Source organism: Myotis myotis, unplaced genomic scaffold, assembly GCF_014108235.1.
Source record: "Myotis myotis isolate mMyoMyo1 unplaced genomic scaffold, mMyoMyo1.p scaffold_m19_p_17, whole genome shotgun sequence".
NCBI lineage: Eukaryota > Metazoa > Chordata > Mammalia > Chiroptera > Vespertilionidae > Myotis > Myotis myotis.
This window is the reverse complement of record NW_023416321.1, coordinates 38,076,173-38,100,638: the sequence shown is the minus strand read 5'-3', so window position 1 is coordinate 38,100,638 and position 24,466 is coordinate 38,076,173. Positions and strand designations below refer to the sequence as shown.

Genomic DNA, 24,466 nt, shown 5'->3' with positions numbered 1-24,466 from the left:
CCCCAAGGCACGCGGAGACTTTCACCTGGGACCCTGCGGACGCAGAAGAGGGGCCACACGCCAAAGCCATCGGAATAGATGACCGATCACTTCGCGCTTGGCAGCCCTGGGCGCGCCTCTGTGCATCCAGAGCAGCGCAGGAGAGGCTTGGAGAGTCCTGCGGGGCCGGCCCGACGCGCGGGAGTCCGCAGGCGCCTCCAGCCGCCGCGGGGTGGCGGAGTTGGGGGCAGGCGGGCCCCACCGACCCCGCGAGATGGCCCCGCCCCGGAGCCTGGCAGAGGCCTCACCGTGGGGGGCGGAGTTGCCGGCGCTCCACCAGCCCCGGAGACTGTGGCCCCTTCTTAAGCCCGCGGAGCCTCTGGCCGCCTAACCTGCCTCTCCCGCTTCTCCCCCCAGCACGATGGCTTCGGCACTGAGCTATGTCTCCAAGTTCAAGTCCTTCCTGATCTTGTTCGTCACCCCGATACTGCTGCTGCCACTCATCATTCTGGTGCCCACCAAGGTCAGTTGCATCTCCTGCAGCCCCGGGGACTGCAGGCTGCCGGTCTCAGTGACGGGCTCCGAACGCGGGGGCACCAAATTGGAGCGCAGGGATTCCCAGGCGGGCACTGCTCCCCTGGGCGTTCAGGGCGCCAGATAGGAGGTGTCCTGTAGAGAATTTCAAGGGGCAGCCCAGCCTTGGGGTTTACAGATCCCAGGACACAAGAACCGTCCCAACAAGCACGGAACCACCTCTCCACACAGGACATCCACAGGCTCAGCCTGGCCTGAATCTCCCCAGAGATTCCGCCCCCCCCCCCCCCCCTCCCAGTGCCTATAGAGCCCTGGCCTTCTTTCCCTCCTTCGCCCTCCTTAGTGAATGGGGACTTGCCAGCTGTAAGTGGCTTCCAAGACCAGTCAGGCACCTAAGTGGATCCCGAGTGCTGTCCTTGTCACTCTCTGTCCCTATTTGGAGCCTCAGTTTCCCTATTATAGTCCACTTTTTTTTCCAGCTTGGATCCCCTGGACGCCATGGCTGAGTCAAATCCTCCTGGGGCTGAGAGACAGGTCGGGGTGGGTCTGCTCTGCGCGCTGACTGCTGTGGCCGTGGCTGTGGCTGTGGCAGGAGGCGGCCAGCTTCCCAGAGCTCACGCCTTGGGTGGCAGGACTCAGGGTGGCAGGGAAGGCTTGTCCCATGCCCTGGCCTCCTAGCGCTCCTGGGAGGGAGGCAGAGAATGAATGGCCTTGGCCACAGGGTGAGGGTAGTCCTGGGAGCCCTGGCCCCAGCTTCGCTGGGCTGTGTGGAGCCTGTTTGGCAGAGACCCCAGGCCTTTGAAGGCTTTTGTGGCTGCTGGCTGCTCCTTCCTCACTCCCTCTTCCAGCCCTTTCACTCTCAGCCCAGACAGGAAACCCCAGGGTCCCCTGTCCCTCCAGGCAGGCTTGGGAAACAGAGGGGTTCTTTCGGGGATACGCTTGGGCAGTCCCAGAGGACTGGGGTATCAGGAAGCCAAATCTGCAAGAGAAGCCGACTTCATTCACTCTTCCTTGTGATTTTAGTGAAGCCTCTGAGTTTTCCGGACCTTGGTATTCTTGTCTGTACAATGGGCAAGGTGGTTTGGTTCTGACAGGTATGGCTTTGGGTGCCCAAAGGGTCTATGCTGGTTCCTAGGATGGGGGAGGGGAGGCCAAGAGGAGCCGTCCAGTGGGCTGAGCACAGCCCTGGATGAGCCAGGGATGGCCCAACAAACTGGGGTGGCTCTTCTGTTTTCATACCAACTGTGAGCTGCCGTATTTCCCCTGTAGAAAGAGATTTGGGGCTGTTGCTATCTGTGGGAGGGAGCTGGGGAGGAGAGCTGTGATTTTAGTTCTGTTGGCGTGAGTGATGTTCCCTGGAATGATTATACAACTTGGCTGACCTTCCTGCTCTGGGACAGTGTGACTGAGACCCCTACCACCGCCCCCCCCCCCCCCCACACACACACCCTGAGCTGGGACCCTAAACTCAGAGTGTCTATGAGTGTCATTAACCTGCCTTGGGAGTGAGGATCAGTGACGGAACAGGGGACATCTGGGAAAGTCCTTCCAAAGGCCCCCTTCTCCTTTGGCGTTCCCTCCCGCTGGGACAGGTGACCAGGGCCTGGACCTGTCCTGGTGTCTCCCTTTGTGCCTCTGTTTTAGTCACCACCAAAGAGCTCCCTGCCCCTGCCCCCACGGTCACACCATTGTGCAAGGAAACCCAGAGGCACTGGCATGGGCCAGCGGGGCTGGGCAGCCAGCGAGGACTTGGCAGCCTGTGGGACACTGTCTGAGGGGGGCAGCGAATCAGAAGGCACGTGCCCCGGCCTCCCCCACAGGCTCCCCTCTTTTCTTCCTCTCCTCCAACCGGCTTCCTTTCTGGCTTCATCTTGGCTCCACTTTTTCTGCCCTTTCTTGCCCTGCTTTTTTAAAAATAGCTTTTTAATAAAATCAATATGCCTATTGTAAACATATAATTGATTTTATTAAAATTGTAAAATAATATTTCTCAAGTCTGTAACGTATAATGTAAAAAATGAAAATACCTTTAAATCCCATAACTTATTAATATTCTGCTGGCCATCTTTCTAGAAATTAATCCATCTCTTTTCTCCCTCGCTCTCTCACTCACTTTATACACACACACCCCCACACACACATACAAACACACAGCAAGTTCTCTTACCTACATTCATTTTTTATTAGGCAACATGTCATGGGCAGTCTGTTAATAATTACACATGGGTTCCTTCAGTTGTACATTTAACTTGTATTTGTTGATCCCTTCAATGTGCTAGGCACTGTGCTGGCTGCGGACTTTTAAGTCCCACTCCCCTTTGTCTGGGCTCCTAGTGCCTTGCCAGCCACATTCCCGCGGCAGGAAGCGCTCTGAGCTTGTTTACCCCCAGGGAGCAGGCTCCTCTCTCGGGCAGAGTCCATCTCACTCTGTGTGGTGACCGCCCCTCCTCAGACCAGTCTAACGTAGCCCGTCCCGCACAGCCTCTCCCATGGGAGCATTCTAGACCAGGAGGGTCAAGTCCGCCTTCGCGATGGGGCATCTCTGTGGCCTCGGTAGTGGATGGAGGCGAGGGGCCAGTTAAGCGTGTCTTTTCCGTTGGTGATATTTGGCGCCTCCAGGAGCTGTGCTGTGACAATAGGTTACAGGTGCCACCGGTTGTGTCCAAGTGTAGATAATAAAAATTCACCCAGCACCTTCTGTTGAAAAGGGTACTCCTACCTCCTCAGGTTACAGGCAAGGTCCCGAAACAAGCAGGGAGGGGGCCGGGTTGGAAGTGAGACGAATATTTTCTCAATGATCCATCAGGCACCTAAGTGGATCCTGCTTAGCAGCCTGTTGAGTGACTGCTGAAAGCCAGCCAGTGGCAGACAGTGGGCACTGGTCGGTCTGCCTGGTGTGGGGCCTGGGCTCCTCCCCACACCTCGGTCCTGCCTGGAGCCCGTGGAGCAGTCAGCATTGGTGCCTGCAGCCTCCCAAGCAGGGGCATCAGCAAAGCCTGAGACGTTTGTGTTGTCACAGCTGGAGAGAGAGTTACGCCAGCTAGTGGTGTGGGGGCCAGGGACGCTGCTGAACATCTTACAGTGCACAGGGCACCCCACCCCTCGGCAAAGAGCCTTCCAGCCCTAAATGTCCGCAGTGGAAAGGCCAAGAAACCCCGCACCAGGCAGGGCGAGGGGTCCTGAGGTTCTCGTGGGGTGCCGAAGGAAGAAATATTTTTTATGACAGCTAACACAATCTTGACAAAGAATTTCTGTCTTCACCCAACATCCTGTGCACGTAACACGTGCTCTCTGGGGTGATGCTAAGGGGGGTGGGCAAACTTTTTGACGCGAGGGCCACAATGGGTTCTTAAACTGGACCGGAGGGCCGGAACAAAAGCATGGATGGAGTGTTTGTGTGAACTAATATAAATTCAAAGTAAACATCATTACATAAAAGGGTACGGTCTTTTTTTTTTTTTAGTTTTATTCATTTCAAACGGGCCAGATCCGGCCCGCGGGCCGTAGTTTGCCCACGCTGTAAGCAGTGAGAGTGTACAGGTGCGTCTCTCTAGCAGCGTTGTCACAGCTCTAACTATGCTAGTCCATTCCTTGAATGGACATTTGCTGGGCATCTCCTCAGGGTCAGGCCTGTGTGGGAGCTGAGGACAGAGTGAATCCACAAACCCTGGTTCTGGTCTCAGGTGCTTCCTGTTCTCTGGTGGTGGTGGTGGTGATGATGATGGTGAGACAGTTAAGGAAACAACAATGGCAATCGCATGTGCCAATTGCTCGGGCTGCGGGAGCAGACAAGAGGCAGGGCACAGACCCAGGCTATGGGGGAGGCGGGGAAGGCGCCTAAGGAGAAACACAGACTGCAACCAGGCTGGGGTGTGTGTAAGCGGAGGCTCAGTTACCGCAGTGCCTGGGGTAGCTGGAACTCGGGGTGTGAGTGGGCAAGGAGATGGGGCTGGGGGGTGTGCAGGGCCTGCTCCATCATAGAGGGTCTCCTAAGTTATGCTAAGGCATTGGGGGTTTATCCTGGAGGCAACAGGAGGCTTTTAAACAGCGGGTGATATGATCAGATTTGCAAAAGAGAAAGAGGGAGCCTCTGTGCCCAGTGATACAATAGGAAGGTCAAATCGAAGATCATCTCCACCATCCAGGCTGGAGGAAGTGTGTCCTGAACAAAGGCAGAGGCCCTGGGGTGAGGGCAGGAGGAGGAAGAGGCCAGAGCCATGGTTGGCAAACTGCGGCTCGCGAGCCACATGTGGCTCTTTGGCCCCTTGAGTGTGGCTCTTCCTAAGCCTTAGGAGTACCCTAATTAAGTTAATAACAATGTACCTACCTATATAGTTTAAGTTTAACAAATTTGGCTCTCAAAAGAAATTTCAGTCGTTGTACTGTTGATATTTGGCTCTGTTGACTAATGAGTTTGCCGACCACTGGGCCAGAGAATAACGGGCTACAAGCTATAGGTTTTGGGGTTGGTGTAGTAGGCTGGGTTGGAATGAGGGAGAGGGCAGAGTCTGGGTGGTTAATAATGATTCTGATAAAAGTACTGATGGAACATGAAACCACCTAAGGAGGTGGGCATTATTACCCACATTTTAACGGGGGAGGGGGGGGGGAGACGGAGGGCGGCGGCTACGTGCCCAGGCCTCAGGGCTGTCTCTTCAGTTTGCCAGGTGTGCCTACGTCATCATCGTCATGGCCACTTACTGGTGCACAGAAGTCATCCCTCTGGCTGTCACCGCCCTCTTGCCTGCCTTGCTTTTCCCACTCCTCAAAGTTCTGGACTCCAAGCAGGTGAGCGACCCAGGGGATCCTGGTGGCTTCCTGCTTCTCCCACGGGCTCCTCTCAGAGCCCGTCTCTGAGCAGCCTAGGCCCCGGGGCACCAGATCAGCTCCCTGTGGATTCTCTTGGGCATGGAGACATGCCACTGGACCCTGCATCCCACTCCAAGCTGACCCTCACGTCAGCATCTGCTCTGCTCGCCTGTCTCTGGGGACTTGGGTGGGCCCCTGAGTTAATCTCCAGGAGAGACCCCAAACAACGTGTGGCCAGGAGGCAGCCCTGACCATGCCACCACCTTCCAGGTGTGTGTCCAGTACATGAAGGACACTAACATGCTGTTCCTGGGAGGCCTCATGGTGGCAGTGGCCGTGGAGCGCTGGAACCTGCACAAGAGAATCGCCCTGCGCACACTCCTCTGGGTGGGGACCAAGCCTGCACAGTAATTACGCCTTCTCTTCTTGCCACGGGCTCCCTGCGGGCCCCAGGGCTGGGGAGGAGCTGTGGCACAGCCCAGTCACCCACTGGCAAGGGCTGCCCATGGGCTTACCTGGGCTTGGCAGGTAGGTGGACCCCTGGGTGGGGTAGGTGACAATCTTAGCTGAGGACACAAGATGCATGGGCAATGGTGGGGGCCTGTGGTGAGTGGCAGTAGGTAAGGGTTCTCTGAATCCAGAGGAGACTGATCAGCAAGGGCCCCTGCATGTAAAGAGGACTTCCTGGGGGAGGGGCTGCAGGGTTCCACAGGGAACGAGGTGGGTGGAGGCTGGATCCAGCCATGCCTGATAGGGCATTTGTGGGGAAAGCAGGCCAGAGGCGGCTCAACCACCCCACTCAGGAGGAGCAGAAAGGTCATCCTTCCAAAGCTAGCAGCTTCTTACCTCATCTTCCCCATGTCATTTAGAGCCTCAGCTTCTCCCCTCTCTCTAAGATCTCCCCTCCAACCACAGGCAGCTTCCAACCAACCCATGGAGTTGACATCATCAGATTCCCCTGGTACTGAGCACCTGCAGCGCCCAGGCACGACTCTGGGAGCTCATTTATCTCCTCAGTTAACCCTCACCACAACTCTGAGAGCTGGGTATTATCCCTCCACCAGATTCTATAGACGCGGCATTTGAGACAGAGCGGGGTTAAATGCTGTGAAATGAGGCCTTGGCCCTGAGTTAATCTCCAGTAGAGACCCCAGGATGTACCTTCTTTTCAGGCAATGTGCTCCCTAAAAGACGGTGTGCCTAGCCCAGCCCTGGGAAGGCAGCGGTTGGTTACTGCACAGCAAATCCCTCCTGGGATGTCCATGTGTCAGGGACTGTGCCGGCCCCATGCACACAGAGCCTGGTGCACCCCCAGGAGTTGATGCCTGGCTCCCCTGGCACCTCAGACTCCGCTGAGCAGAAAGCTTTGGGACTCTCTGGTGTCTGTTATCCTATGTGGTATCGATCCCCCCCAGTGATTGGTCTACAGGGTCAAATCAAAGGCCATTGCATGTTCTAGAAGTGTGAGACCTCGGTGGCCTCAGAATTCTTGCTCTCAGGATCCTTTGAGCGGCCAGCCTTCCTCCACCAGCAGGTGGTCCTCATTCTGAGAGAGCTGAAGGACACTGGTTCCAAACCCAGGAAGTTCACGCAGGCTTCTCTGCTCCTTCCTGTCTCCGGGCTTCTCCTCTGAGCGTGGTTTCCAGCTCCATGGCATTTGCCTGCCCCGGGGAGACCTTGATGTTGAGGCCTACATGCTGCCTTGAAGCATCAGGTCAAAGCCTCATTCATGAAAACTCTGCTCCTCCTTCCAGCCTGGACCCAAGCCTGTGTTCTGTGGGTCGGTGAAGTCAACCTGCATGGACACCGGCGTGGACCTTGCCTTGGTGCAGTGCAGCTCCCAGATCCCTTCTCCAGGCGCATTAGTGGTCCCGGGGAGAGGCCTGGCCACAGAGGGGCATGGAGACTGAGAGTGGTTTTGTTCCATCCATCCAGCCCTCCCTGAGCTCCTTCTGTTCCTGGCCTTGTGCTGGGTGTGTGGAAGCCATGGAGAGGAACCAGCTTTTCTCCTCCCTGCTCACCACCAAGGGGAGAGCAGTCATGGGCATGGGTCCTCCAAATACAGCTGTTGATGAGTGTTGGTGGGGCTGGAGGAGGGTGTGTCCACCCCTGCCTGGTGGGCACCGGGAGGAAGGCTACAGAGGAGGGACTTTGATTAGAAGAACCACGAGGGGTGCTCTAGGCAGATGGCAGAGGTGAGACAGCGGTGGAAGGACAGGTGTTATAAAGGAAGGGAACATGTTTTCTGAATATTGTTTGATCTGGTCCATTGCAGAATAGAGGGAGTACAGGTGTGTGTGCAGAGAGAGTCGGTGGGGCGGTCAGCCATGAGAGAGGTCCCACTTTCCCAGGCTCACCCTACCCATCAAGGCTAACTCTGTTATGAGAGGAGAAGCAGGGTCTGGAGTGGGTGGGAATCTTCTAGATAGAAGTGGGGTGTTGGGGCTGCTTGCCCATAGGGCTGCTCCATCACACCCTTAAGACACACTAGGGCCAACCTCCACCCTGGGTTGACACCCTCTGGATGCCTGTGCTGCCCCTGCTGGACAGGAGCTCCTCAGAACCATGACAGGTTCTGAGAAAGGCCTCTTGGTGTCCCCTCAACTCCCCTGCGCCATAGCCAGCGGGGTAGACATCAGTAATGTCTGTGGGAGAGAGGTAGGAGGGAGAACAGAAGGAAGAAAGGAAGGGAGGGAGAAAGGATGGGAAGGAGGGAGGGACTAAAAGTATAATCCTCTCCTGGACTACCCAGTCTTGAACTGGCATCAGCACCTTGGCCTTGACCCCTGGCATCCCTGCAGGGGACCTAACCCATGTTGCTCCCTGAGGGCTTGGGGCAGTGAGGGTGGGGATTCTCTGCTTCCCTTCCTGCTCCTCCTCTGCAGGCTGATGCTGGGCTTCATGGGCGCCACCGCCTTCCTCTCCATGTGGATCAGCAACACAGCCACCACAGCTATGATGGTGCCCATAGTGGAGGCCGTGCTGCAGCAGATGCAGGCCACGAGCACAGCCAGCGAGGCCGGCCTGGGCGCCCTGGAGCTGGTGGACAAGGGCAAGACCGGTGAGGTGCCAGGTGAGCCGCGGCCAGGTGCTGCTGGGTCCCACAGCTTTGGCCACCTCCCTGACTCCTGGAGCCCACATTTAAACAGGCATAAAGAGAAATACTTAGAAACTGCTGTTTTTTTTTTTAACCTTTGGAAATGTAATTATTGCAGGAAAGTTAATTTCGTTAGTACAGTGGGGCCTTGAATTACGAGTTTAATTCATTCCGAGACCGAGCTCGTTAAGGAGCTCGTTAACTCAAATTACTCTGTCTACTCAATGCAAAAAAATCCGCCGAGACACAGCTGGTATCTCAAAAAACTCGTTAGTCGGGACACTCGTAAGTCAAGGCCCCACTGTATTGCTTATAGCAAGTTTCAAATCAATAGGTGTTCATTTGATTATGCATTTGAGGATCTTTTGAGCACTCACTGGGGGGGGTCCCTCACCTGTTGGTCTTCCTACTCATCCTCAGGGAGGCCTCCCCTGAACAGGCCACACCTCTCATCTGCTCACTGCTCCCACAGGCCCCCGGGGTGGTTGTCCCAAGCTGAGCTCAGGAAACTCAGAGGGCGCCTGTTTTATTATCTGCCTTGTTTGCACCCCGTCCCCAGGGCCCAGCACAGGGGAACTCAGGGCCCATGCTGATGGCCCGATCGCCAGATCCTGGGGCAGGTCCTGGGGCTGCTGAGATGAAGTGGACACACCCATATTTCAGACTCGAGGAGCCGGGTGGGGTGGGTTAATGAGGCCCCTCACACAGTTCCTCTGGCTTGGGGGATGCCATGGGATGCCATAAGCCAGGCACCAAAGGAGCTCAGACAGGGGAGTCTTGCTAGGAGGCAGGGACATCTAAGATAGATTTGGACACACCCCCTGGATGGACAGACCAGCTGGAGCAGCTAGGAAGCAGAGAAGAAAGGCGTGTGTCTAAGGCAGCTGCATTTGCCCTGGGCATGGAGGAGCCTGGGGAAGCTGTGGGAAGTGACAGGGAAGGCAGACAGGGCCAGACTACACAGTTGGGCTGTGGGCTGAGAGGACCCGAGAAGGGAGCCTGCAGAGCCAGCACGTCCCACCTTAGTCAGCAGCAGAGCTAGGAGCTGGAGCTGAGCCGCGGGCCCCTGGACTGGCCCTGCTCACGGAGGTGTGTCACTACAGGGAGCCAAGTGGTTTTTGAAGGCCCTGCTATGGGGCCACAGGAGAATTGTGACAGGAAGAGCATGTGCAAGGCCATGACACTGTGCGTGTGCTACGCGGCCAGCATCGGAGGCACTGCCACCCTGACCGGGACAGGACCCAACGTGGTGCTCTTGGGCCAGATGCACGAGTGAGTCACTGGCCATGCCTTCTGGGGACAATGACTTGGGCCCTGGGTTGTTGGATGGACTCAGCCTCGTCTCCCATCTCCTGAGCTGGGCCCTGGAGCTGGGGCCTGGCCGGGGCGGGAGGCTGTGCCCCCATCAGCCTCTGCTGCACCTGCTCAGGTCTCCTCAGGGTGGGAGCTGATGACAGTCCCCAGGCCTGGCTGCTTTCTGTCCTGGGGGGCAGGATTTTCACTCAGACAGGTCCTGTGATTGAACTCTGAGCTAAAGTCATGGGAAGTGACAACATTGTTTTAGATGCTGGGTCCTTGTTTAAAACTTGCAGAAAATAGACACCCTTATAGGTGCTCTCCTCAAAACTGGCTCACCCACCTTGGTCGTGAATGGTAATGGCCCTATGATATTGGGGATCTGGAGATGCAATAAAGGGCTAGGGGTTGGGCCACTCATTGCCTCACCAGCTTGTTCACTACAGTTCCTCTCACTGTCCTTGAGATGACGTGTGCCCTTGTGAGGCCCCAGGTGGACCAGAGTGGTGGTCTGGAACTTTCCTTGGCCACAAAGGGACACAGGCCTTGAGGACCCAGTTGTGTGCTGGCCTTGTGCTGGGTGGGGCTGGAATCACAGAAGAGGGTAGACCTGGGCTCTGTCTGTGGGATACCCATGGCCTGCTGAGGGTAGCAGATGCCTGGAGAGTTCTAGGCAGGACATGTAAATGCATGAAGGAAAGTGCAGACGCAGTGAGCGCAGGGAAGGAGAGAAGTATGACATGCCCGTCCTGTGCAGACAAGACAGGTGGGGTGGGAGGGCAGCTAGGAGGTGGGAGGGCAGGCCTGGAGCCTGGCCAAGCAGACTCTTGAGGTGGACAAGCAGACTATTCTGATCCTGTGATGTTTTCTGTAATGATAGCCTCGGGTTCTCCCTGGAGTTCCCGCTGAGTGCAGAAAGCTCTGTGTCTACTTTCACACCCTTGGGCTAAAGTGAGCAAGTCTGGGGGTGGGAGGTGGAGCCTGGCGTGGAAGAGACCCTCCTCCAGTCCCCAGAACCCTCTCTGGTCCCACCCTGGGAGGCTGGGAGATTTGTTTTCCTAAGGGGGCCTTCCCTTGTAGGAGCCCACAGGGTGAGGGTTCTGGGGCATCTGTGGACCTGCTGATGCTATTGACCAAATTACGTGTGTACAAAGCTGTGTTTCTCTGGAGGGAAGAGCCATGACTCTCATGAGCTTCTTAACAGGGTCTGGACCCCCATGATGGTCAGTTGGTCACCCCTCCGGCTTGTATTGGGCATGACTGTTCTGGGGCCCAACTGATTAGGGTAATGCCGGGCAGTGGGCATGGATGGCTGGACCTTAGGAGGATGGGACTCTGCTCCAGACCACCTCGCAGGGTCCAGCTACTGGTCAGCTGGTACATACCTGGCCTGACCTGCTTGCTCTGCGGCTCAGCATCTGGTAGAGGCATGGACCCGTGTTTCTCTCTCCAGGCTGTTTCCTGAGAGCAAAGACACCGTGAACTTCGCCTCCTGGTTTGGATTTGCCTTCCCCAACATGCTGATCATGCTGCTGCTCGCCTGGTTTTGGCTCCAGTGTATTTTTATGGGATTCAAGTAAGTTGAACTGCTTCCGGAATAGTCTAACCTGCCACGCCCTTGCAGAACCACCAATAGGCGAGCCCACAGAGTTCTTCCTGTCTGGCCCCATTTCAACAGCCCCATCATCTGCTAGTCTGCCCTCTCATTTTGGCCACCTCGGGCTGCTCACCGTGCCTTTGCACATGCTGTTCCCTCTTTCTGGAATGCCATTCCCTATCTTCTCACCTTTCAATCTCCTCAGGCTTCAAGGCCAGTTCAAATGCTGCTTCCTTAGGGACATGTTTCCTGACTTCCCCACCCCATTTCCCCACCCCATGCCTGCTCCTCTGGGCTTCCCTGGGCACCCCATGGCTTTGACCCTTGGTACCTGTTGCCATGTTCCAGCACTGCCCCTGTCCCCTGACCCTTGACCTGAGCTCCTTTGGGGCCTGTGGTAAGTCCTCTCTGTCCCCTGCCCCCAGCCCGGCTCCTGGCCAGGGAGAAAGTGTGCCATCAACGTGAGTCAAAGCAATTACAGGGAATCTTGTCCCCGTGAGCAAATCGATACCCTGGACCAACTCCCACTTGGCTGTGTGTCCATTGGGTCGGGTCACAGCACACCACCTGCCGATATCCAGACTGTTACTGAACACCTGCCACGTTCCCAGCAGCGTGCGCATTCTGGGAAGTTTACCTTCCTCTTCCCAGTACACCCAACCCAAGTTCACCAGGAGTCAACCTTGACAGCAGCCAGGCTTTGGACAGAAACCATGGTGTGTGGCTGACAAATACCTCAAAAACACTCTTGTGATTTTAAAAGGCACATATCTATCTGTGGAGCTAAGGGGACCCTCTCACAGTAGTATAGAAAGTGCTTAGCTGTGAGCGTGTGCTCTGTGCCTTAAATCACAGGCAGCTAGAGCCAAAGACAAGGTGCTATCTGGCCACAGGGAGATCTCAGAGCCGAGAGGCAAAAGTGTCCCAAAACCCAGGGAGTTAGCGGGAGAAAATGGGATTTTTGTAAGTTTTCTTCTGAAGGAGGAACTGATTTGGAAACTGCAGTTAAAAGAAATCTCTATATAATCATAAGTAGTCATAGCAACGACATCATAATAGCAGTGGGCATCCTCATATGCCACTCGTGTGCAGGCCTCACGTGAGAGGGAAGCTGCTCCCATGGGCACTTGGGGCACACACAGCCTGGCTTGGAGGGAAGCTCTTTGCCCTGCTTTGCACACCTGCTTCAGGACCAGCGGGCCCCGGGAGACCTGCCCCTAACCTGTCACAGGCTGCAGGTGGTGTCCTGCCTCTAGTGGGGCCATAGGAATAATAATGACCAACATCTGTTGAGTGTTTACTAAGTCACAGACACAACTTTAATGACTCTACATATATTAATTAATCTTCACATCAACCTGTGAGGTAGGTGCTCCTATTATTCCCAATTTACAGGTAAGGCAACTGAGGCACGGAGAGGGGAAAGGGCTGCTCAGGGCTGTGTAGCTTGGAAGCCATGGGACTGAGCTTTGAACACAGGCAGTTTGGCACTAGAGAAGCGGTTCTCAACCTGTTGGTCGCGACCCCTTTGGCAGTCGAACGACCCTTTCACAGGGGTCGCCTAAGACCATCCTGCATATCAGATATTTACATTACGATTCATGGGAGCATCTTCCAGTCTGGGCATGTGCTAGCACACATAACAGGTCCTGGGAGGCATGGTGGGCAGGTGAGAGACATGGAGTGGGGAAGGGGTGCACTCAAGCACCCTCCACCCCAGACGATGGGTAGCACCATAGGCCTTCCCACCACGCTCTGCTGCCCCACATTCAGGCTTCCATTTGACCAGCCCCTGAGCCAACCAACCTGCACCGCTGTTTTCTTTCTGTGTCTCCTCTAGTTTCTTTTGTTTAATTCTTTATTGTTGAAAGTTTTACATAGGTCTCCTCTTTCCCCCATTGACCTCTCCCTGACCGTTTCCACCCCCCAGCACATGCTCCCACCCTGCTGTTGTCTGTATCCATTCGTCATGCTCATATGCACAGTTCCAAGTCCTATGGTTCATCTCTTACCCCATCCCACCCACGCCCTCCCGTGCCTTCCCTCTGAGATTTGATGGTCTGTTCCATGCTTCTCTTTCTCTGTATCCTCTAGTTTTAAAAAGGCTTGGGGCTGCGGTCTGGAGAAAAAGAGTAGCGAGAAAGCTGCCTACGAGGTGTTGCAGGAGGAGTACAGGAAGCTGGGACCCTTCTCCTTCGCCGAGGGCAACGTCCTGCTCTGTTTCCTCCTGCTGGTCACCCTGTGGTTCTCCCGGGACCCAGGCTTCATGCCTGGCTGGATGGCGGTCGCCTGGATGGAGGGCGAGACAAAGTAAGTCCCTGGTTCTGCAGCGCCTGCCGTGTCCTCCTTTGTTCTGTAGTTGAGTTCTGTTGGTTTCCCGACTCAGTCGTTCCTCACGAATCTTCAGGACAAGCCCACAGATATGCCCCTGTGACTCCTCCTTCCCCAACAGGTTGAGCAGAAAATCCTTGGCCAGGGTGGTGGTCAAGAGAGACTTGTTGGGCTGAAGTGAGGCTCCCAGAGCTCTGGGTTCCAAATCTCTCCTCCATCCTCTCCCCAACCCCCACCATCTTTCTTTAGATCTGGGCAGTATCTAAAGACACAGATCCTGGGGTCCAGATGCTTCTTTAGGTAGAGACTTGGCAAAAATGGGGGTATATGTAGTTTCTCTCCAGGCTAAGCTGTTACATGGAAGAAAGGCTGAGAAACGTGCATTTCCTGGAAATGGGTTGGGAGACAGCTGCCTGTTACTGTTGATTCCATTTTTTATTTTTATTTGGTTAATCCTCAACCGAGGATATTTTTCCCATTAATTTTTAGAGAGAGTGGAAGGGAAGGAGGGGGGAGAGAGAAAGGGAGAGAGAGTGAGAGGAGAGAGAGAAATTTCAATGTGAGAGAGACACATCAATTGGTGGGCTCTGCATGCGCTCCAACCAGGTGGGGATGGAACCTGCAGCCCAGGTACATGCCCTTGACCGGGAATTGTACCTGTGACCCTTTGCTGGGTGGACCAATGCTCTAACTACTGTGCAACAGGGGCCAGGGCTACTGATTCCTTTTGGAAGGTCTGCTGGTCATCACCCGGTGAACCCAGATTTCTAGAGAATCTGGCCTAGAAGAGGTCAGACATTCACCCATGGAACAACACAGGATGTGAGAGGGAAGTAAGCTGCCCAGAGTCGCCAATACTGGTGACAGAGCCAGGCCAAGGATGCGGGGGGGCGGGGGGGGTGTTGGTTTCCAGCCAGGATTCAGTCTACCGCACTACTCCTGACCTTGGCCTTTGGGGTTCCAGTTTTCATGCCCAGCTGAGCCTGCCTCTTCATGCAGGAGCACGTAGACGGGGCACAGGTTTGTGGCATGGCTTCCTGCAGCTGAGTTGGCTCATCCATGCCCTCTCCCCACCTAGGTATGTCACCGACGCCACCGTGGCCATCTTCGTGGCCATATTACTATTCATTGTGCCGTCGCAGAAGCCCAAGTTCAACTTCTGCAGCCAGACTGAGGAAGGTAATGCTCCTGTCTTGGCCTTGCATTCATCAGGGTTGGGGGCCTGGTAGCAGAATCTCTCCATGGGAGTCCCTGGGCTTGGGGCGGGGGGGCGGGGGGGGGGAAGCCCACTCCATCAAAGAGGACTGGCAAGATTGCACAGTCTGGGCAGAGGGCATTTTCAGCCCTCCCTAGGTATTGTTAGTGCAACATCTCTTTTGCTTTTTAAACATTTGAAATCGTATTAATATTACATCAGGTACAGAAAAATGTTTTGCATTTCCCACACCACCATCAGTATTATTTTGGTTTCTCGCTTCCTCCCAGTCTTTACTAATAAGCACGTATATTATATGGCTATAATCAAAACACACCATTTGAATCCTGTTGCTTTGTTGTTTCTGTTTTCATGTTTTTGACCGGGTTACTCTAGAGACATTTCTTGCTCTTGCCCCAGTCTTCAAACTTATCTTCCCTCATAACGGCATTGTATTGAGTCAGGGGGCTGTAATCATTCTCCTATTATGGGACATTCTGGCTCTTTTGAAATTTCATTATTATAAATTAAGGTGTTTCTTCTTCAGGATAAATTTCTAGGGTGTCAAATTGTTTTCCAAAAAGATTGCACCAATTTATAATGCTGCCAGGAGTGTGTGATAGTTCTGCCATATTTTCACCAGTGATGGGTGCAGTAATTATTGTAAATTTTAGCTAATTTGTAGATATGAGATGGTACTCATTGTCCATACAGGCTTTTATTCCCTGATCAGATGTCTTGGTCTTCATAAGGCTGCTCTGGGTTGTGTATGTGTGTTTTTCTTGTCTCTTCGCAGAAAGGAAGGCTCCGTTTTATCCGCCTGCACTGCTGGATTGGAAGGCGACCCAGGAGAAAGTTCCCTGGGGGATCGTGCTGCTGCTGGGGGGCGGATTCGCTCTGGCTAAAGGATGCGAGGTAACTTCCCCAGCTGTGGGCTGCCCGGGGCCTCCTTCTTTCACCAAGAGGGTGACCAACGAACTGCTCCACCCCTGCACTCCTGTACCCCTGCTGGTTCTGTGTCAGTCCCCTCCACTAACTGCACATTTCTCAAGAACAGGAACTCTGTCTTGTCATGTAGGAACCCTGGGCCACGATTCGTGCCTAGACTAGAGAGATACTCTTTGAGTGATTGTGGAAGTAGTGAATTTAGGCGACTCCGGGTTAGCCAAGAGAGGCAGAGGATGCTGTGAGGTCTCCTTTGGGGTCTGACAATAGGATCTTTACTCTGATTTCTTCTAGGGAAATCCTCCTTTCAAGTCCTTGTGGAAATCTCCACCATTACCTTTGGTTCTTCTGCTCCCTGAACTCTTTGTTGATATGGCTGCCAGTTTAAATTTTTCTCTAGCTAAGTGTATAGCAGTGTAGAAGGAGAGGAACAGCCTTTGGGAAAAACCACCTCAAAAATGTAACCTTCTTACCTCTCCTCCTTCCATAATAGGGGAAAAGTGAGCCGGAGAGACAGATGAGCCAGCTATTCTCCACCCATTCATACATCCATGCACCTGTCCATCTGTCCATCCACCCAGGAATAGAATGTGATAGATAGACTGGGTCTATCCTGTTATTCTGTTTCCTTAGCATCTGGAACAGATCCTGGTGCACGGCAGGCGCATCAATATTTTTGGATGAACAAATCCATTCATCTTCTCTATCCAGTCATCCATCCATCTAGCATTCATTCCTTTCACCACACATTTCTATTATGCCCCTGTTAGTCCAGGCATGGGACTTACAGAGGAGATTGAAATAGGGTCCTTGTTCACAGGACCATCACAGGCTAGAGAGGGGACATATATGGGAGAGCATTTAGGGAAGAAGTGACATGTTGGTAAAGGAATAAGTGTGTGGTACCCAGCTGAGGATCAGAAGATGAGGCTGCTGAGGCTAGCAGATACTAGTCCATGAGGGTCTTGAATTCAAGATAGGGAGTGTGGACTTAATTCTGCAGGCACTGAATTCAGGGGGCAGCCACTGAAGGGTTGAGGCCAGAGAGTGACTTCGTCAGAACTCCAATTGGGGAAAATCACTTTGATGTCTGAAGTAGAGGCCTAGGCAGGGCTGGGTTGAGGGAGACCATTAGACGCTCTATAGCTTTCATCCAATTCAGGCTTAGTACTGGACTCCACGGACCATTCTCTCCTTGAAACTCCCTCCTCCTTTGGTCCCCAAGATACCATTCTCTCCTGGCTTCCTTCTAACTCTGACTATTCCTGCTCAGGCTTCTTTACTGACTTTTCCTTTGTTCTCCCTTAAATATGAATGTTCCTCTAGGCCAGTGGTTCTCAACCTTCCTAATGCCGCGACCCTTTAATACAGTTTCTCATGTTGTGGTGACCCCCAACCATAAAATTACTTTTGTTGTTACTTCATAACTGTAATTTTGCTACTGTTATGAATTGTTATGTAAATATCTGATATGCAGGATGTATGTTCGTTGTTCACGACCCACAGGTGGAGAACTGCTGCTCTAGGCTCTGTCCTTGGTATCTTCTCTGTTCATTTTTACATTCTCTCCCCTGGACAATCTCTTCTCAGCCCAAAGCACCAAATCCAGATCCCAATTTCTGTCTCAGATTTCTCTCCTGAACTTTAAAGACTGTGGGAGACAGAGGAGACAATGGAGATGAGATGTTTGGGGTGACTTGATTGAGTGGAAGGAATGAGGGGGATAGAGATCCCCGAGATGATTCCTGGTCTTCTAGGACAGCAGGTGGATGGTGACTCCATGCACCAAACTGGGGAGCCAGGGGGAGCGTAGACTCTGGGCTAGAGAGGATGAATGCAGGTTGGGGCATGTTGAGTCTGACATGTTCATGGACATCTGGTTGGAAATTTTTAGAAGGAGTATGGATGTTGAAGTCTGGATAGTAGACCAGCTGGGCTAGAAACACAGATTTTGGACACAGCAGAATGAGGATAGAGATTGAAATTGTGGGCATGGATGAGCTTACCTGTGGAATGTATGCAGAGAGAATATGTAGGAGGGGAGAGGCTGAGCTCCCTAGAGAAAGATGAGGGTCTCTTCTGGCTCTGGAGGCACTGTAGCCATTAGCCCCTCAGTGACTGCCCTCTGGTGCTTTCCAGGCCTCGGGGCTGTCTGAATGGATGGGGAAGCAGATGGAGCCCTTGCACGTTCTGCCCCCAGCAGCCATCTCCTTGGTCTTGTCCTTGCTCATTGCTGTATTCACTGAGTGTACAAGCAACGTGGCCACCACCACCCTGTTCCTGCCCATCTTTGCCTCCATGGTAAGTAACTCTGCTGGGGGAGGAGGAGGCTCAGCCATTATTTCATAAGAAGCTATCAACTCAGGACTATGTCCTAAGTTCTTAGCGAGGCTGCGAAATCAGGGGCCAGGGCCCTACCAGGGTTTTGAGCCTCTGATAGGACTTGTGTGCCTTTGATGACGTGGGCCTACCCTCAATGTTTTGCTGGTTCTTTTTTTGTATCCCCCATGCTGGCCAAAGCACTAAGCATAAGCCAGGTTCTCATAATGTATTTATAAATGTAACCGCTTATTTTTCAAAATGGGTTGTCTGGACTTGGGCCAAGGCGGAGGGGACCAGTGCCACGAGGGAATGATAGAGGGTCTTTGAGAATGTAGCACAGGTGTGCAGGAGGACTGCAGATCAGAAGGACACCACTGGCTGGGATTTGGGGACACCTCTGGCTGGGAAGGTGGGGCTTGGGGATAGTTTGGGGGAGAGGAAATTCTGGGAAGGTGAAGAGTCCAAATAAAGGAAGTGAGTGCATGACTGAAAACCCCTAAACGCCCTGCATTGAGCCCCGGGATCAGGAATCAGTGCACTGTGGTCAAGCATGTTGTTGAGCTGGGACTTAGAAGAAAGCAGAGCCAATAGGAAAATCAGCTGTGATCTTTTCGTGCATTTTCTCCTGTCACTCATGACATGGCAATACTGACCTCAAGGTGGTAAAAGAAGAGCCCTGGGCTTGGAGTCAGGAGACCTGAGTTCAGGTCCTGGGGATCCTAGAACATATGGCTTATGCTCTTTCCTCCTACACTTGTGCTGAAGGTCAAGAAAGATGATGGCTGTGAAAATCCTCTGTAGATTGCAAACAAGCCTGGGAGAGGCTGAGGTTGCCATTCTGGAGTTGGGAGACAGACTTACAAAACCTGAGCACAGGATTGTTGTTGGTAAACTTCACTTTGGCTGCCCAGGTGTCCATGTGTATAAAAAGCAAACCCAAGTGGCTGCTTCTTTCAATCCAAGTGAAGATGAAAGTGTTAGAAATAGCAAGGTGGCTCATCTCCTCCTCCACTAGGCAGGCTGCCCAGACCTATGCCAAGGAGCATTCTTTGTTGCTGGGCGTGGGGTGGTGAGGCCTCCCCTCTCTAGCAAAGGTTTGACTTTGTCACCTTCAGCCCCAGCATTGAGTCCTGAGGGCCCCAGCCCAGACAAACGAAGATCTTAACCCACGGGGTGGCCAGGCCCATCCAAATAAGTCTTCCTAAAGCCAGATGTATGTCACATAAATACTTATTTATAATAAATAAAAGGGATGGATGAAATAAGTTATACACTCATACGATGTACTATTATCAAGCCAATTTTAAAAAATCAGAGTTTTGAAGGGCAGTTAGTAAATTGGGAATGTGCATAATTTTTAAAATCTTCACCTGAGAATATGTTCATTGATTTTTGAGAGAGAGGAAGGAAGGGAGAAAGAGAGAAACATTGATCTGCTGCCTCCCACACATGCCCCAACTGGGGATCGAACCTGCAACCTAGGTATGTGCCCTGACTGGGAATTGAACCCACAACCTTTTTTTGGTGTGTTGGGATGATGCTCCAACCAACTGAGACATCCAGCTGGGGTTAACACTTCTTTAAGTTGAAAATGTAATACATATACATAGCTTACAAATGTCCAATAATACCAAAGAGTATAGGCCCTACCCTCTAGCTTCCTCCTAGGGATAACTTCTGTTATTAATTTCTTAGGTATCTTTCTGGATGTATTACACACACATACACACATTTTTTTTTAAACAAATGGTATCATTCTATGATCCTGTTCTGCACCTTAAATCTTTAAAAATCTAACGATAGGTCTTGGAGATCTTTGCATGCTAGCACATAAAACCAGTCAGTTCTTCCTTACAGCTGTGAACGAGCCATTGTGTGTATACATATTTTATTTAGCCAGCCTGCTGCTGATGGCCACTGAGTCCGTTTCCTGTGTGTTTTGCTGTTATGATGTTGCAATGGACATCTTTGCATATGTGTCTGCCCTCGTGTGTTTATAAATCTGCATGCTAGTTATTAATTTTGATAGGCAGTAACTAATATTATATTATGATATCATTCATTTATTTAGCAAATATTTAATGAGTGTCTCTGCTCTGTGCTGGGTGCTGTTTGCTACATGTGGCTGAATTTTAAGCTGTAGAGTAAAAAAGATGGATACCAAATTCCATATTCAAAATGTACAACAACACATGCAGACACAGATGTATTTATAGGTGGGACGTGGTCCCTGCCCGCTAGGCTCTGGCGGTCTGCGGCAGCACACATAGGTGTGTGCACGGGTGGGCTGCAGTAACACTTGCAGATTCAGTGCAGTCTAAGTGGCCAGCATGGTCTTTGGCACATAGTAGGTGCCCTAGAGCTATGTGTGAAATGAATGGAGGAGGTTCAGAAAGGCCTCCCGGGGAGATGGCTCTGAGCTCAGCCTTTGGGGTCCAGCAGAGTTATCACCAGAGGCATGGCAGAGGGTAGAGCCCCCAGAAGGACCGAGGCTTGGAGGTGGGAACTCACACAGTACATGAGGGGCATGCTTTCAAAGTGATGGTCCCAGGAGTTTTTGTTTTCTGTGTATGTGACACTGCAGTGCTGTGTTTCCCCCCAGTCACGTTCCATTGGCCTCAACCCGCTGTACGTCATGCTCCCCTGCACCCTGAGTGCGTCCTTTGCCTTCATGTTGCCTGTGGCCACCCCACCTAATGCCATCGTGTTTGCCTACGGACACCTCAAGGTTTCTGACATGGTAATGCAGCTGCTTTTATTTACTCCTATCAGCTCTGATGCTTTTGTCATGAGGGACACCCTATTCATTAATGACTTGTGATGTCATGTAATTTGGGAATACCACCCAAAGTCCAGCCCTATTCTCATTATTTGCATTTATGTGCAGTTTTTCTTCCTTTTTGAAATCATCTCGCATTTCATACTGTCCCGTCTCCCAAAGCTGAGAGGAGGGTGATAGAATCTCCGACCTGGAGGTGCCTGAGCAGCCACCAGGGGAGCCTCGCTGAGCACTTTGAAGGGGTGAGGGGGGGGCCCACATGGCCAAGATGGACTTCACCAACTAGCAAGAACCCTTAAGGACAGGCAGGCGGGACAAGGCTGAGATGGGTGGTAGGGATGGATACTAATGACAGATTGACTGACAGAGGTGTCTGCAAACATAGAAGTGGGGACAGGGAGAGGCAGTGCCTGGGAAAGTTGGGGCGTTGGAAACAGATGCAGCTGGAGGAGGAACTCTCTTAGGTTCTACTTGGGCTCTACTGCCTCTGCCAGGAGAAGGAGCCGGTCTCAGAGGCGGACAGGCAGGAAGGAGGGTCCTCTCTCAGTCCAGTCAGGTGTGAGTGATCTCAGAGCCACCACTGGGTATCTTTGGGAGTCTGTGGAGCATTCTTAATAAGAAACATGGACCAAAAATTCAATTACGATCCCCAGTGAAAAATCTACACAGGGCTTGAAGCAGTGGGTAGTGAGCGAAAACAAAGATCTGGCATCAGAAAGAGCCAGGGGGGGTTCTTGAGAAACCAGCTGGTGCTTCGGGGACACAAATGTTCAGGGTGAGCACAGGCCCTAAAGTCAGACCTGGTCTCCCCCAATATTTCTCTGAGTGGCCTGGGGGGTTGCCTCATGTCCCTCTGTAAGGCCCACTGTGGCAAATGTTCAAGCAGGCAGACAACCCGCCATCATGCCTGTTTCCCAGGGGTGCTTGAGCACCGATGACACTTACTGGCTGTGAAATTGCTCTGTCTGTGGGGTAGGGTGAGCACAGAGCATGACCCAAGGATGGGGGCCCAGCAAACCAGCCTGCAGCCCCTTCTCCAAGAGCACTAGTTCCCAGTGTCCCTTTCACCTCTCTTCTGAATCCTGCTGACTCTTGGCCCTGATCTTCCCCAGGTGAAAACTGGAATAATGATGAACATAATTGGAGTCTTATGTGTGTTTCTGGCGGTCAACACCTGGGGACGGGTCATGTTTGACCTGGACAATTTTCCTGACTGGGCTAATGCGACTCATATTGAGACTTAGGAAGAGCCTCAAAGAGCATAACACAGCCCCGCCTTCCTGAGGACTCCCGAAGCTTCCGGCACACCGTACAGCAGAGCTTTGGGGTTGACACCCCAAAGTGACCTGATGATGCCCTCACCCCACAGAGACCCCAGGCCCAGGTCCCAGCGGGGGACAGGTGGCAGAGGGCTGGTTTGGAAATTAAGGGAGCGTCCCAAGACCCAGATGGCTTCCATCTTTCCGGGGTCATGCCACGAACTCTGGGACAGGCAGCCTGCACGCTGGGTTCTGGTGTCCACTTGCTTAGTCTCAGGGTCATCTAAATGGGGATCAGATCCCAGCTTGGGAGGTGAAAAATGACCTTCCAGAGCCTGCACCTCCTGCTGCTGAGCTTGGGCTGCCTCCGATCACTCCTGTCACTTGGAAGGGACAACCCAGCCCAGGGACAGAGCGTCTGGTCCTGGGAAGCTCCTGCTGCTGGAGTGCGAGTGGGACTCAGAGCTCCTGGAACCACCAGGAGGATAATGCCAACACCCAAGGATGAGGAATTTGAACCGATAACTTCTGGATGACATCCCCCATGGTACACCACTGGCCAACCAGCTCCCCTCCTTACCTTGCTCCATTGAACTGACAGTTCAGAGCCCTTTCCCAGCTCTCTAGAGCACCTCCTTCAACTCCTAGGTCCCTTTGTTGTCTGGGCCAACATTCACTGGGATCTGGCTGGAACCTTCTGGCACCCCCTGTTCTCCCAGGCAGGTCAGCTTGGCTCTTCTGGGAGTTGGTCTTCCTGCCAGCCCACACAGCTGGGATCACACTCCAGGGATGGGCACGATGGCTTCTTTGGAACACAGCCGGGTATCTAGGTCCTCCCTCACCTGAAGGCCCAGAGGGGATGCAGCTGTGAATTGCCTAGAGCAGCATCCCTTTGGAGCTTGTCCTAGATCTAGAGTTTGAGCTCCCCTGGGGACGGCCTTCCCTTTGCTGACTGGCCTTCACAGCCACGCCTGGTGGGGACGGAGCATCGCTGAGAATGAGCAGTGCTTAGTGGTCCCTGAGCAGACAGTCCCTGCCCATGAGTGAACCTGCATGAAATTGCTGGAGCAAAGACCCCAGAATGACGGTGGGAACCCTCAGAACCCCTGTGAGAGAGACATGAGAGACACCACCCCCTTGCCCAACAGCCCCGTTTTCTGTCCTTGTGCTGCTTGGAAGAAAGGCCAAAGCAGACAAGTGAGGCCCACTGATGGCGTTTTTCAGGGCAGGAGAAAGTACGGGAACCCAAGGAAACCCCCTCAAGGGCCGAGCATGTGCCTGGTTCCTTGGTGGGCGGATTCTTGGCCACCACATCTGCCTCCCACAAAAAGGTGCACGGTGCTGCCTGCCTGGCATTCGAGGATGGGGAGGGGCCGGCGGATGAATGAGCACTTACTCACCGCCCACCTCCCGTGTCAGCCTCCCTGGTGCAGCCACCACTTATCTCATTTGATCTTACCCACTATTTATCTCATCAGCCCTCTGAGACAGGCAGGTGTTAGTATCCTTGTTTGTCTTTCAAGAACCCTGAGGCTCTGAGAAACCAGCAAGTCATGTGTCCTGTCACACATCTAGTTAGTTAGAAGCACTTAGGTCTTCAGCCTCCGTGACCACTGCTCCTTCCCCGAGTCATTAAGGGCCTTGGCCTTAGAAGGCCTGGGTAGAAAAGTGAGTGGCCAAGAGCAAGTCCACCCCAGGCCCTGCCTATTCAGGGAAGATCACCCAACAGGAGCCCCTTTCTGCCGCCTCCTCAGAGAAGGGCTCAGGACACTGTAGGGGCAGAAAGGGCTGATCTTTGCCCGAAGAAGCAAAGCAGTTCATCCATCCTGTCATTTCTGCTCTCCACACGGCTGCTGCGGACGTGTCTGCCACACCAGTCTGAGGGCTCCTGAGGACTTACCCTGCCTGCTGGTCCAGTGCCAGCTCTGTGACTGACCCAGAGCAGGCCACCATGCGTGTCATTGGTAAATAAACAAGTGATCAGTGTGGTCTGTTAGCTGTATGTTTTGTGGTAATGGGCAAGGTCAGTAAAGGCCATCCAAGGTTCGCATTGAAAGAGCAATAGGACTGGCCAGGCTGCTGAGGGCATGTGGTGCGGTGGGTGGAGGACTCTACTGGACTCCATGTGCTCCAGCGCTGACACGCAAGCGGAGTGGGGGCTTCAGGACAGCAGATCCCACGACTGGGGAGGCTGACCAAAGGCTGCTTCTGTTCAACTTCTCTTGCAGTTGGTTGAAGTCACACTAACAGTTATGGCCAGTGCCAATCAGGATTGCTTTTGGCTACAAGTAAGAGAGAAACCCAGCTAACGGCAGCTTAAACC

General features: G+C 53.1%; 1 protein-coding gene across 2 annotated transcripts; it reads left to right on the top strand.

The window, feature by feature from the left end:
* Nucleotides 1-400: 400 nt before the first annotated feature.
* Nucleotides 401-24,134, top strand: SLC13A5 (solute carrier family 13 member 5). 2 transcript variants are annotated; one of them, XM_036341837.1, is made up of 12 exons: nucleotides 401-502; nucleotides 5,173-5,301; nucleotides 5,593-5,729; nucleotides 8,208-8,395; nucleotides 9,523-9,691; nucleotides 11,169-11,291; nucleotides 13,407-13,622; nucleotides 14,722-14,822; nucleotides 15,635-15,753; nucleotides 17,923-18,084; nucleotides 20,708-20,845; nucleotides 21,997-24,134. In XM_036341837.1, exons 1-12 carry the CDS (start codon nucleotides 401-403, stop codon nucleotides 22,126-22,128), a joined length of 1,716 nt encoding a protein of 571 aa, XP_036197730.1. In that variant the 3' UTR covers nucleotides 22,129-24,134. The 2 variants fall into 2 exon arrangements, with proteins under 2 accessions (XP_036197730.1, XP_036197731.1); XM_036341838.1 differs by lacking the exon at nucleotides 20,708-20,845 and having other exon boundaries at nucleotides 21,997-22,128.
* Nucleotides 24,135-24,466: the final 332 nt, after the last annotated feature.